Source organism: Polypterus senegalus, chromosome 15 (genome assembly GCF_016835505.1).
Source record: "Polypterus senegalus isolate Bchr_013 chromosome 15, ASM1683550v1, whole genome shotgun sequence".
Taxonomy (NCBI): Eukaryota; Metazoa; Chordata; class Cladistia; order Polypteriformes; family Polypteridae; genus Polypterus; species Polypterus senegalus.
In genome coordinates this window covers 8,664,116-8,679,520 of record NC_053168.1, presented here as the reverse complement: position 1 = coordinate 8,679,520, position 15,405 = coordinate 8,664,116, and the positions used below count along the sequence as shown (strand labels likewise).

The following is a 15,405-nucleotide window of genomic DNA, read 5'->3' as shown; positions in this document are numbered from 1 at the left end:
AAATGAGTTCATCAAGAACATGGGGACACAGTTGGAAACTTGTTAAGGACTTTCAAAACTCGACTTGAGGTTTTTTTGGGAAGAAATAAGACAGGACTGGCTAACTTTGTTGGGCTGAATGGCCTGTTCTCATCCAGAGTGTTCTAATGTTCGCAATCATTTCTATATATTAAAAATAGCAGCTGCCCCAACACTGCCCCCTGCTGGTCACCACTCTTAACATCACCCAATTCTGATGAGGTTCCTTACCCCATTGCCCTCTGCTTCATGTGTCTGAGCCAATTCTGCACCCATCTACACCCCACACCCTGAAATGCCCCTCTTTTAGTTTGATGCCCATCCTCTCATGTGGCACCTCATCAAATCCTTTCTGAAAGTCCAGATCAATAATCTCATCTGCTCCACTCTGGTCGTATCCTATCCTGTAATCTAGGATCACATCTCCTGCAAAGCCAAAGCAGACAGACTTGATATGTGGTTAGCTGTATGCCATCATCTCATCAAGAGGACCTGGGGTACATAACAGACGCAACGACTCACAGACGTCTCTTCCTCCTTGTCACACCACCCTCAACCAGAAGTGCAACCAGACATTCAATAAAATCTTTGAGCCCATCGTGTGTGGCAAGTAAATTCAATTAGGCATAGTAATGAGTGACTGACGACATTGAGTAGCGCAAAAATAATCGGAGAACCCAATGAAGAGAAATACACGATTTATTAAGCAGGACAAATCCATACAATTAAGGGAAACGTGGCTTCAGTGAGACTATAAGAGAGGAAGACCCACATAAATCGAAACATAAATTGAAAGCCTGAGAGAACTCACCCTGCTGGCGCCTTTACCTGAAAGGATGGCTAAAATATTGAAACTTTAAAGGGTTATATGCAATAAAAGGATATCTGCAATGTTTGCATTATATTGCATGCAGTACTATGATTACTTCCCATTTATATATAACAAGATTTATTTTTATTAAAAAGAACTACAATAGTAAAGCCAACTGTTGTTCTGAGGACGTCACCTAATTCAGACAACTACAATTGAAAAAAGATCCCTGAAGAAAACAGCCAAAGACTTGAGAATCTGACATAAAAGCGCTTCGTCTGTATGAAGGACAAGGGTGGGCAGGAAACCTGGAAACCCTAATGGTGGGCATGTTACCCCCTAGCATGCCAGCCTTAATGCGGTTACAGACATACACTTGTCACACAGTTCAGGCTGGTCATGCTGAAGATTCTAACGCACGAGCCTATTTTTGATAATAAAATGATTTGTTGAATGCTGTTTTTGGTAAGTAATACTGTTTGGATTGTACAATACTTACAAACATTCAGCGTAGAAGTAAGGAAAAAATGAATACAAAAAAAAAGTTTCTTTTTCTTTTTAAAAACAGCTCTTTCCAAGTGATAAAATAAAAAATGAAATACTACATTTTATTACCTTTTTGCTGCGATTCCGAGTTTACCTCCGGTCGCAGAGCTCTGTTTTATTATGAGGAGTGCGCTATTTCTGTTTTACTGCCATTACTTAATGACCAAGAATAATTCATGACCTGGTGAAATTTGCTTGGTATTCATTGCTGCAGCTCTTTCCTTATCTGCTTAACCCCTGGGTCAGAGGGAATTGCATTGGACGTAACGAACGAGGCTGGCTGTAATGCCCAGGATGTGAAATTATATGCTGCTATCAGGCGCTTATAGCTTTGCTATTATTAAAAACAAAAACTCAGCTTAGGTAAATGAGAGCAGCGCAGCTCGTCAGACAGGTGGGCCCTTTTATCATACCGGATATTCATCATAACCAAATGGACATTTTATAAAATGAAGTCCTACATGCCACCAAAAGTGCGATGACTTGGGTATTTACCCCACCCACCATGATTCCATTGTCTGTATTATTTAACAAGCAGGCAGGACAGAAGTTGTAAAAGTGGAGCAACACCCAAGTTAGCTACAGCTACCCTCTAGATTCAGATTCAGACAAGAGCAGAGTTTAAACAGAATCTAAATTTACAAAAGTGCAGCACAAGTTGCGTGAAGCCACTGAGTGAAGGAGATTAGAGGCCTCTGCACTTAGGATGTGCTCACTGCAAATGAGAAAACGGAGTGAATAAAATCAAACAACAAAAAACAACCTATGTTAGGACTCCCTGATAAAACAAATGAAAAAATCTGTTTTAAAGCTGTCCAAGTGGACAAAACCATACGCCACAGTGCGTGGGCCGCACAAGTCATCCCCTGTCCGGCTTCACTCCATGTCTTTGGTTCAACGGTTTCTTCTTTTTTCTTCAGCCTTACTTCAGATTCAAGGCCTCTTTTGCCCGTTTCAATTGCTGAAAGAAACAACAACATACAACATGAAAATTTAGGTTTTGACCTATTCACCATATTCCTTCAGTACACTACAAGGTGGTTTAGGGGACCTTAATCCATAATAAGCACACAAGGAGGTTGAGTAGGCTCGCTGTGGTGAATGTTCAGAGGAATGTCCCGCCAACCATTTTAGAAAGACACAGATAAGCCTGATGGGTATTTTGAGTGGTTTACAGGGCAGATTAATATTATGATGCACTTTATATGTGAGAAAACTTGCATTGTATGTATTACTCGAACTCCTCTTAACATGACATTAATGTCAAGAACATAAAATAGAAGATTCATCACAGAAGGAACTAAAATATTAAGAACTGAAATCATTTCTGAAAGTTTGCTGAGTTGTCACAGCAGTGTGACGATGCGGGTTCTCTTCAGGCTCCCAACATCCTGATGGGGTCCTGAGCCCAACACCGCCAATAATGTCTCCGAGATGAGCTGACAAATGGGGACAAATCTCTGAAAGCCAGGGGATATATTCCAAAAAGTGATAAAGTGATTTCATTTAAAACAATCAAAAACAAAAAGTGCAGTGCAACAAAGTTCTAATAAATAAATAAATCCATAAAACAAGTGTCCAGTGGAGTTAAAACCATCAATAAATAAATCCTTTAAAATCAGAGGTTAAAAATGCAGTCTCTCACTCCCTTGTTATTCTCCGGCCCACCTCCATCACTCTCTCCCCGGCTCACCCATTGCTCTCTCAGCCGGTGGAGACCCAACAGCCATGAGCTCCTTCAGTCAACCTCCATTTTGGCCTCCAAACGGATGTCACTGCCAGACCATCGAGGTTGTCTCTCCTCCCGTGATCGCTCCTCAGATCCAACGGGAGGACACCTCTTCTGCTTACCCCACTCACTTGCTTTCAGTGGGGCGAACTATCCCCCAGAGCGCATCGGCCAAACACTCCTTAGTGGGGTCCCAGCTCATGATGTCTCCTTTATAGGTGGCCAGATCCTCCCACCTAGACTGTCTTTTCCTGACCTTTAACCTCCATTGTCAACCTTTTCTTCTCGATCGAGCTCCTTCATTTTTTTTCTTTTCTACATCCCCCCCCCCCTTCTCTGGTGTCGACACATATATTATATTTATATATATATATATATATATATATATATATATATATATATATATATATATATATATATATATACACATACACACACACACATCACTGAACGCCTCCGTGGGCGCAGCGCCTTAATCACACACCGCAGGAAGCCAATGAGGCAAATGAGAGCGACTGCACCCACACGTGCAGGTGCGACTCGCTCCAATCACCTCGTTAACTCCCCGCGGTTGTGCAATCGCGCCCACGGAAAACGGCACGGCTATACGGATTTAAAACCAACCTTTTTTATTGGAAGCCGCGGACCTGCTATACCACAAGCAGATCGCATCACAGTCCTGTAGTGGAGCTACTGGGGCTTGAAACTGCAACTCCCAGCAGTCCCTGCAGTGGCTCTGATTGGTCTTCTTCTGAGGGTGCAGGGGCTGTTGGGTTCAAGGAGGGCAGTGTGGCATTTAAAAGGAGAGAACAAAAAGTATTTTGTGGTTCGTGTCTGAAGTTCTTGTCTGGTACCTGTGCTGTCTCATTTTTGTCTTGGATCGTTTCTTGGTCGGGGTCTGGATTGTCTGCTGTCTGCCTTTTACATGAGGACTGCATGTGGATTCATGGCCATCCTGTGAAGAAAGGAGCGCTCCTGAACCTGTCCACCCATCTTCACCATTTCAGGAATTACCAGTAGGACTATCTTTACAGGGCAGCACGACGGTGCAGTGGGTAGAGCTGCTGCCTCGCAGTTCGCTTCCCAGGTCCTCCCTGCGTGGAGTTGGCATGTTCTCCCTGTGTCTGCGTGGGTTTTCCTCCCACAGTCCAAAGACATGCAGGTCAGGTGCATTGGCGATCCTAACTTGTCCCTGGTGTGTGTGCCCTGTGGTGGGATGGCGCCCTGCCCGGGGATTTGTTCCTGCCTTGCGCCCAGTGTTGGCTGGGATTAGCTACAGCGGACCCCTGTGGATAGGATATAGCGGGTTGGAAAATGACTGACTATCTCTACATTCCCCTTCAACGTGTGGATCTCTGGGCTATTTACCTTCATCTTTACATTACGTCTGCTGCCGACTTTACTGTGTATGGTTTGTTGTATTTAATGTATAATCGCCGTAAGGGGAGCTGGGGTGGGATTGTTGTTTTCATTTATTATTGTTAATACATTCTTTATTTGCTGTTTTATTTCTGGTAGCTTTTTGTCTCTGTTTGTGAGAGCGTGAGGGTCGGGCCAAAGCTGGGTGCGTCCCTGGAATCTCCAGTAAAAAAATAAATAAATCCCTGCCTCTTTGACGGTGTGAATCTTAGCAGCACCGGACCACTACAGTCCTTATTAATCAAATATTTATTAGCTGCATATACACAAAAACAAACAAAGATTAGCCATGAAACTGCTCATTTCTAATAAATTAATCTAAATGATGGTTCAGAAGAGCGGACTCTTCTGTACTTGGTTGTCTTGTGTTTTGTATGTCTGGATATCAGTTGAATGACGACACCGAACTGCTGAGATTGTTTAAGATGACAATGGCTTTCTAGAACTTTCAAGCTCTGACATAGCAGCAGCTGCAAATGACAAATGAAAACCTGTCTGTACAGTTTTGGGACAAACACTCCCAACAAACCATTCAGTGCTGTCTCTGTCATTCAGTTATCTTTGACCGTGATTCATTCACTTCTAGCTCATTTCCCTTCTTTGCTGTGATACAGAACTTTTTCTTGTACTTATTCTACTGCTAGAGGTAAAGCATAACTTACTGGTACAAATGTTACATGTTGGACAACACTTATCAAAACTAAAAGCTATAGCCCAGAGTGAACAGTTACCGTAGATCCCGTTATATAAGCCAAGAATTTTGTCCTAGATTTTTGGCTTGGAGTTTGGGGGTCGGTTTATACAACGAGTATCGTTTCAGATTCAAGATTTCCAGCGCAATGCCGGTTTTGCCGATGAATACGGAAGTAAATAATGACGAAACCACAGAGCCATCTTTCAGATGAAGAAGTAACTTTGCATGCCGGTACTTTAAATTAAATAAAGAATTTATTCAAAAAAGTGTTTTAGTTGTTGATTTTATTAATAAAATTTATAATAAATTATCGTAGTACTAGGTTGTTGTACTGTGTTAGCCATTATGAATGTAGAGAAAAGCCAAGCAAAATGACACCTTTTATTGGCTAACTAAAAAGATTACAATATGCAAGCTTTCGAGGCAACTCAGGCCCCTTCTTCAGGCAAGATAGCCAATAAAAGGTGTCATTTTGCTTGGCTTTTCTCTAATAAATTATCGGGAAGTTTAAAATAAAATTTTTTGTTTTGATTTAAGATCAACATCTTGCGTTACGAAACGGATGCGGTCACGTGTATCCGCTTGCGTGATTGTAAACAAACAACCGAGAGCGTTAGTAGCGTCAGTCGGAGCCCAGATACATGTGTTTGTGGATGTAATTTCGGTCATTGCAGTGATTTGCCTATATATATATATATATAATTCATTAAGACCATGTAAGCAAGACACATAATTGCTAAGGAAGGAAGAGAAGGTAAAAAAAGCGATCACAATCGAAACAAAGATGGAAATTGTGTGGAAATATGAGAGTGCTCTTCGTGTGACCAATCTCGCTAATATGTACACAGCATGTCGAAATCCACCATCTCAACAATTTTACAAAGGAAAGATTTGCATAAGGAGGCTCCTTCTAAACAATAACCACCTTCCGTTTCATTCTCCTCCCTTCCTGCAGCCTAAAGATGTCAAATTAAATGGTGAGTACAATATGAAATTGTTGTTTCTAGAATAGAATGCCTTTTATTGTCACTATACACATCTACAATAAGATTAAAAGCAGCTCCTTCAGTGCAGAAAAAAAGTTCTGTATAGGGCTTGTATGGTTTTTTTTTTAGCCTTAGCATAACACCGGATCTGCGGCCCCGCTTCTGCTTTCTTTCCCTCCTCCGTCTGTGTCGTCTCCTAGACCTGACAACAATCCACGGAGAGCCCGCTGGTCTCGCTATGTTGTCTGGGATGTTGTGCGTGTGATGAAAAACACTCGAAACAAATGTCTGGCTCTGGACATCGATGTCTATAAGGTTCTGACGGGTGTAGCGGATGTTCGCCGAACCGATCGTGCACAAACAAGGAAAAAAAAAGTGCATTGAAAAGGAGAGCCCTGAGCTGCTGCGACCATGCGCGCCGCCATGCTCCTAGCTTACTAAGCTTACTAAGGCACTTTTTATAAATTTTTGGTTAGCACATTAGAAAATTATTGGTGTTTTGGTAAATTATGTGCATTATACAACCCTTTTTTATTATGAAAAGGTTAAGTAAGTGTTGCAATGGGAGCTTCGGAATGCATTATGGGTTAGCCTTTGCGAACGAATTAAGTGATTGCCATGGAGGAGTTCCATGTAATTAAACAAAAAATGAATTACCAGAATGGGTGAAGCACAATAGTTCAAAACTGAGAAGGCAAAGTTACATCTAAAAATGGCCAAAGGGGATGAACTATGGGTAAAACTCGGATCAGATCATACCACAAGTGTTTTCAAGAGAGCCACCAGGAAGCACTTCTTCACACAAAGGGATGTGGGAATCTGGAAATACTTAATCAATTTTCTGACAATTTGTAATATATATTGTGGCGGACTGCCAGGGTCCATGCCCAGCTGGCATGCCCCTCCTGTACATGATCCGAGAAAACAACCATGGGCAACACAACATCTTCCCCAGAACGCTTGGTTGCGGCAGCCCCTCAGGGTTGCATCGGGGCCACAGGCATGGGATTTCGGGACTCAACCCTTTTGGGCTCCGTAGTCACTACCAGGGGGAGCTGCACAGCATCCTGAGCCCATGTGGGCGGTTCTGCCACCACACCCAGAAGTGCAGCCGGATGCAGGTCATCAAACACCTGGAGCGCTTCTGTGTGGGCTATAAAAGGAGCCAACAATGACCACTCTGGGAGCCAGAGTCGGGAGGAGGGAGACAAAGCTGCCAGGTAGGACTGGAGGATTTAAAGGAGAAGATTTGTGCTTGTGCTTTTGTGTGTTTGTGGGACTGTGTTGTGTCTGGGGGACATGGGGAAGATGTGACTGCGAGGTGAAGAAAAATAAAACGTTTAGTGGGTCGGCGCTCATATAGCACCTTTATCACAATATACATAGGGGATATATTGTGAAAAATGAAGCTATTAGTTAATCTAATAATCATAACAGTCAGAATGGCCTCCCCTTGTTTATTATTATAGGTTCTGTTATAATGCTTACACAAGACTCCTTAAAGGCCAGCAATTCTTTGGTTAATGTAACGATCTCATCCACATATATTCATAAACAAGTCCCTGAAGGTAACTGAACTTCTCCACCTGGGGAATGCATGAACTGACCGAAGGAAAAGACCTAAAATTTGGTGGTGGTAATGATTACTTACAGCTACATCACACTCAACTGCCAATTCATCCAGTGAGCATCAAATATCACAGTCATTTAAAGTCGGGAGGACAGTATCATCTATAAACAGACAATATGTAATCTTTAGGTTACCAAACTGGATTCTTTCTACTCCATGGCTTTGATGAGGTCAGGTCAGGTTGGGGAGCAGGCACTGGTACGGTGTGTTGCCACACCCACTACATGACGAAACAACTCGGGATCCCAGTTGGCAGACAAGCAGTCCAGTCCCACCCTTCGGAAATGACCCTCTATCTGCCAAAGCCAGGTGTTACATTTGCGTCCCCTTGGCCTGATCCAGCCATTCGGGTCACCAACAATGAGGATCTTACGAGCTGGATCACCCTTGGGGAATCACTCCACATGGCCATAGTGCCGCAACTGACGCTCCCTCACAATGCAGGTCATGTGCCTCATTCGGGACTCCATGAGCAACACAAAGTCAAACCAACGGTATCCAGGAACTCTCCAAAGAGACACACATGAAGTAGTCCAGTCTTCGTCTTAGGTCACTGGATAGCATCCATGTCTCACAACCATACAGCAAGAGAGGAAGCACCAGGACTCTAAAGACTTGGACCTTCGTCATTTGCACAGATATTTGGAGCGCCACACACCCATTTCCAGTGACCTTATGAACCCCATGCTCTCCGATTCCGTCTACTGACTTCATAGGAAGAGTCACCAGAGACATGAATGTCACTGCCAAGGTAAGTAAACCTTTCTTCGCAGACAAACACACTGCTGATGGTCATGCCCAAGAGGTCATTAAAGGCCTGGATTTTGTTTTTTATCCAGTACACCTGCAAGCCCAGACACTCAGACTGGTCGCTCAGTCTCTCAAGACCCCTGATCAGAGCCTCTATTGACTCCATGAAGATCACAGCATCCTCAGCAAAGTCAAGATCCGTGAATCTTTCTTCGCCCAGAGATGCCCCAAATCCACTGAACCCCACAACGTTGCCCAAAACCCAATCCAATGAAAAGAGTAGGAACAGAACACACTGCTGACAGACCCCAGAATCAACTGGGAAAAACACAGAGGGTCTGCCTTCACTCTGCACAGCACTCACAGTACCAGTGTACAGGCCGGCCATGACATCCAGCAACCTCAAGGGGATCCCGCGAACCATCAGGATGTCCCACTGGGCAGCACGATCAACTGAGTCGAACGCTTTACGAAAATCGACAAAGGCTGCAAAGAAACTCTGTCGATATTTAAGATTTCACTCCAAGAGAACCCCCAGTGCCAGGATGTAGTCGATGGTAGACTTCTTAGTTGTAAAACCAGACTGCTCTGGTCGCTGGTAGGTGAGCAAGTGATCATGAATCCTATTGAGGACGACCCTAGTGAGGACCTTACCCGGCACCGAGAGCAGTGTTATCCCCCTGTAGTTATCGCAATCCAGGTGATCACCCTTCCCTTTCAAGATAGGGATGACAAGTCCCATTTTCCAGTCAGTTGGGATGATGCCAGTCTCCCAAATGGAAGTAAAGTTTGCTTGCAATACCAGGAGGACGGCCTAACCACCAGCCCGGAGAAGTTCACCCCAGATAATACAGATCCCCCCTCAGCTGGTTCACCACCTGTGCAATCTCAGTGAGACTGGGAGTTGACAGCTAATTGGAGGATCAGTCACCATAACCGTGGACCCAGAGATATCCAACAGCCTAGCTGGAGGATCAGCTTTAAACAGCTGCTCAAAGTAGCCAGTCCAGCGGGTCACAACTGCAGTGACCTCCATAAGAACCGTTCCATTAGTCACCCTGACTGCGACTCCCTGAGGAACAGATTCAGATATGTGTAAGGCTTCGATTCCTCTGTAAGCAGGACGTGGGTCACTAGGCCACAGATGGTGTGTCACCTGCTCACAGATTCCTTTAACAAACACCTCCTTATCTGCCCTCAGAAAACCTCGCAGATGTGATATCCAGTCTATAAAAATCATAAAGAGCAAAGAAAGAAGGCAAAAACTCTTGGTGGATTCTAACATTCATAATCAAATTAACCCAACTTAGAACCATCTATGCCTACGCGAGTCTCCACCTGTAAATACAGGGCTCAAATGGCACATACAGTAAAACCTTGGATTGAGAGTAACTTAGTCTACGAGTGTTTTGCAAGACAAGCTAAAAATTTTTATAAATTTTAACTTGATAAACGAGCGAGGTCTTGCAGTACGGGTACTACATATACTCTTTGTCTGTCGAGTGTCACGTGATCACAACTGAGCCGATGTTCTTCTCTCTTTCTCTCGCTGCGGGATTGTGGGTAATTGTCTCCCATGCTCCCATCCGTACGAGCGTATACTGTGTACTACAGCATTGTGACTCCGTGTGTGTGCTGTAATGTGTGAGTCTTTGTCTTGCACCCCAAAACACGAAGCTGAGTCTCAGTTCTTTAGCAACACCTGCTTTATTCAGCTTGAAACAGGAACAGCTCGGTTATTTATTGCAGCGGGATCTGCCGCTCTAATATACACAGACACAGCAGTCAGGCAGGTTAGCGGCCAAGTAATACTGTGCCCTGTGCATTTATAATGTTTCTTGCATCACCCATTGACGGCAGGCGCTTATAGCATGTCCGTGCATTTTTCGGATTTGCTTTTGCGGCGAACTGCTGTAGCACTGGGAACCTGCGGTTGCTTCGGGACAGTCTTCCGCATGCCATCCCGTTGGGTGGAATCCCAAGAGAGTTTAGAAACCTTACAGTGCGTAAAGCACTTTTTCAATTTTGTGTCCAAGTGTAGTGACTCTTCAGGCAACTGTCATTGGAGAGGCTCCTTATTAAAGTCGTAAAAAAAGAAGAAGATTCCAGTGAGCCAACAGATAGCAGGGATTCCATTAGTTAGATTGAAAGTCATCCTACACAATGATCCTTCTCTTCCTCTCCTCTCTTGTCTCCCTCACACTAGCCACGATTCTTTTCCAAAAGGTAAAGTGCAGGTTAATTTGTTTTATGTATTTTTACTATATATTTTGCATTAATCATTTTTATATGAATATTTTTGGGTTGTAGAACCAATCATCTGAGATGCCATGATTTCTTATGGGGAAATTCGCTTGGATATGCGAATGCTTTGGATTACAAGCACGAATCGGGAACGAATTATGCTCGCAATCCAAGGCACCACTGTATCAGCATTCCCACAAACTTATATTCTTGATGCATCAGTTACAAAATAAATACTATGAGGTACATAATCCAAACCCACAACTTACTGTTCATGCACACAAGACTGGTAACCCCTCAAATATCTGTGCAAGTGGAAACAGCTGGCCCACTTTTCATTAACCACTAAGGAGTCCATATTGTTCAAATAGGATCTGAGGATTAGATATTGGATGGGGGACACTCTGCTGCAGTACTCCATGGCACCGGGTCTTCTAAGAAGGCTGAGATACTGGATAACTGGAACACACCTACTTGTTCACCTATTTAGATTTAGGGGTCACTACTCCCATCTGTCAGTCCTGGGGCACTGTCCCTACCATTGACTCAACACCAAAAAGGCATGTTAGCCAGCACGACCCCACGTTATAAAATGTAAAGTATTAATGTTGGAAGTAAAAATGTTAGGCTTGAATCCACAATGGGAGGTCTGAAAATCGAAAGGACGCCTTATGAGAAGGATTTAGGAGTCATAGTGGACTCGTCACTATCAACTGCCAGTGTTCAGAAGCCATTAGGAAGGCTAACAGAATGTCAGATTATATAGCGCCTTGATGTCAGGTCAGCTCAAGTCAGGCTGGGGAGCACACACCCTGATGTGTGGAGTACAAGTCCAAAGAGGTTCTGCTCAAGCTTTATAGCACACTGGTGAGGCCACATCTGGAGTCCTGTGTGTAGTTTGGGTCTCCAGGCTACAAGAAGGACAAAGCGGTGCTAGAAAAAGTCCTCAGAAGAGCGACAAGGCTGATTTGACGACTGCAGAAGATGAGTTGTGTGGAAAGATTAAAAGAGCTGAACCTTTACGGTTCTCTTAAAGGAGATTAAGAGGAGACCTGACTGAAGTGCTTAAAATTATGAAGGTAGATAGTGCAGTGGATCAAGACTGTGAATTTAAAATGAGTTCATCAAGAACATGGAGACATAGTTGGAAACTTCCATCCATCCATCCATTTTCTAACCCGCTAAATCCGAATACAGGGTCACGGGGGTCTGCTGGAGCCAATCCCAGCTAACACAGGGCACAAGGCAGGAACCAATCCTGGGCAGGGTGCCAACCCACCGCAGGACACACACAAACACCAAGCACACACTAGGGCCAATTTAGAATCGCCAATCCACCTAACCTGCATGTCTTTGGATTGTGGGAGGAAACCGGCGCCGGAGGAAACCCACGCAGACACGGGGAGAACACGCAAACTCCACGCAGGGAGGACCCGGGAAGCGAACCCAGGTCTCCTAACTGCGAGGCAGCAGCGCTACCACTGCTACCACAGACACTTGGAATAAGCGACCAAGTAGTGTGGCAGACAGCAGGGCATTATGGACATTTAAAACTTGACTTGTTATTTTGGAGGAATTAAGTGGACAGGATTGGTGAGCCTTGTTGGGCTGAATGGCCTGCTCTCGTCCAGAGTGTGCTATTGTTCTTGTTCTGCCTCACAGAACAGCTGTTTGTTGTTCAAAGGAATATTAATATAACCTTATGAATATTCATGTAAATAGTTGTAAGGAAGAGGAAATAGAATTACAGGAAGTCAGTAGTTAGACGGCATGTTTCACAATTAGTCAGTGTTAGTCCCTTCAAAGCAAAGCCTGTGTTATTTTAAGTTAATTGGATAAGTATAGAGCGAAATGATATTGTTTATTTAAACCAGTAATTATTTGCAATTTGCTTCTTTTCAATTTCACTCTAACTTCAAAAAATCAAAATAAAATTGGAGCAAGGCGCTATCTTCTGACTCTATGAATCTTTTGTGAAGTAGAGTTTAGCTGCTGTTTAGTTTCTGGTTCAAACTCCAAAGATAAGAACAGTACAGTTCTAATGTTCTACGTATCCAGCGATTTCATCATTTCTGAAGAGATCTCGTTTACCCCCCTGTAGATCTGTCACTGCACAGCTTTTTAGTTGCCAACTCAGCCACATATGAACTGAACTCCACCCAGTGAATTTGGCACTGACTGTGTGGAGAAGGATGGCGCGTTGTCTGGATTAAGTAGTTCCTTAAAGTGCTGAATTGACCTTTTGATAATATCCTAAGCAAGGTGGACATTTTTATACCCTTACTAAAAATACAGCCTGGACAATGTCTAAACTATCTTTTCTGAGTCGTCTAATGGTTTGCCTAAACTTCTATGATGCCAATTCAAAGTTATCGCCCACATTCCCACCAAACTCTATTTACACATGGGTCTTCACTTCAGTAACTGCTAACACTGCACAGAATTCTTATTTTTTCAGTTTGACTGAGGTCTTAATCATGGGCCATTAGGACGCTTTATCCCTGACACACCATCCCCTTCCTTCAGAAAAGGCAGATGAACTTATTCTAAACCTAGACATCCCAAAGTTATTCCCAAGAACTTACATATTATTAAAACTGAGTGACTGACACGAATGGCGCTGGCTACAACTTGGTCCTCCCCTTAGTACTTTACGTTTCCCATTGTATTAATGTAGTAAGCACTGTAACAGATTTTAACTCAGGTGTAACATGCCAAGTAAATGCTTTTACTAGAATGAACAAACCTTTACATTTCTTATTTTTTTAAGGTATAACCTTTTTTTGCAAACAAATGTTATCAACATTAACTCTTTGAGGGCTGAATATTTTTTCCAGGCAACTCTGTTTCTGAAAAGCACACAAAGCAAAGGTTTCCCTTATACAGTCATATGAAAACGTTTGGGAACTCCGCTTAATTCTTTGGATTTTCGTTTCTCATTGGCTGAGCTTTCAAAGTAGCAACTTCCTTTTAATATATGACATGCCACATGGAAACAGTATTTCGGCAGTGACATTACGTTTATTGGATTAACAGAAAATATGCAATATGCATCATAATAAAATCAGACAGGTGCATAAATTTGGGCACCCCAACAGAGATATGACATCAATACTTAGTTGAGCCTCCTTTTGCTAATCTAACAGCCTCCAGACGCTCTCCTCCTATAGCCTTTGATGAGTGTCTGAATTCTGGATGGAGGTATTTTTGACCATTCTTCGTACAAAATCTCTCCAGTTCAGTTACATTTGATGGCTGCTGAGCATGGACAACCTGCTTCAAATCATCCCATAGATTTTCGATGATATTCAAGTCAGGGGACTGTGACGGCCATTCCAGAACATTGGACTTCTCCCTCTGCATGAATGCCTTTGTAGATTTTGAACTGTGTTTTGGGTCATCGTCTTGTTTGAATATCCAACCCCTGCGTAACTTCAACTTTGTGACTGATGCTTGAACATTATCCTGAAGAATTTGTTGATATTGGGTTGAAATCATCTGACCCTCGACTTTAACAAGGGCCCCAGTCCCTGAACTAGCCACACAGCACCACAGCATGATGGAAACTCTACCAAATTTGACAGTAGGTAGAAGGTGTTTTTCTTGGAATGCGGTGTTCTTCTTCCACCATGCAAAGCTCTTTTTGTTCTGACCAAATAACTCAATTTTTGTCTCATCAGTCCAAAGCACTTTGTTCCAAAATGAGTCTGGCTTGTCTAAGTGAGCATTGGCATACAACAAGCGACTCTGTTTGTGGTGTGAGTACAGAAAGGGCTTCTTTCTCATCACCCTGCCATACAGACGTTCTTTGTGCAAATTGTGCTGAATTGTAGGACGATGTACAGATACACCATCTGCAGCGAGATGTTCTTGCAGGTCTTTGGAGGTGATCTGTGGGTTGTCTGTAACCATTCTCACAATCCTGCTCATATGCCGCTCCTGTATTTTTCTTGGCCTGCCAGATCTGCTGGGTTTAACAGCAACTGTGCCTGTGGCCTTCCATTTCCTGATTCCATTCCTTACACTTGAAACTGACAGTTTAAACCTCTGTGATAGCTTTTCGTAGCCTTCCCCTAATCCAGGATATTCAACAATGCTTGATTTCAGATCTTTTGAGAGTTGCTTTGAGGATCCCATGCTGCCTGCCTGTCTATGAAGTTCAAGGCTTAATGAGCTCATCCAAACAATTTGGTGTTGCAAGTAATCAGCATTGAGCAGTGACAGGCATTCAAATCAGCACAATGACAAGGGGACCCACATTTGTGCACAGTTTTTCACATTTGATTTAATTTCATACAACTAAATACTGCGTCACTAAAAATCTTTGTTTGGAAAACACCCCAGTAGTCTGATGTTCCTAGGAAATGAAAGACATACCACTGTTATCTTTTTTGTTTAAAGGAGAGTAAATTATTATGCAGGCTGAGAGGGGTTCACAAACATTTTCATATGACTGTAAATCAGCGTAAAACGTCTGTTGCTGTGGCTGCTGTTGACGCCTGTTCAGTGTCTCTGGTGGCTGTGTAGGGGCAGCTCGATGGCTGATAGGAATGCGTGGAGGGCTGGCTGGCTGCCCGG

General features: G+C 43.3%; 1 protein-coding gene across 1 annotated transcript in view; it reads right to left on the bottom strand.

Moving 5' to 3' along the window:
* Positions 1–699: 699 nt before the first annotated feature.
* The window catches only part of ano10a (anoctamin 10a), a 261,873-nt gene continuing 247,167 nt past the window's right edge, over positions 700–15,405 (bottom strand). Inside the window, exon 13 of the mRNA XM_039736378.1 lies at positions 700–2,336. Within this exon, the coding sequence (XP_039592312.1) occupies positions 2,298–2,336 (39 nt within the window). The 3' untranslated portion in view covers positions 700–2,297. The remainder of the gene's footprint in view (positions 2,337–15,405) is intronic.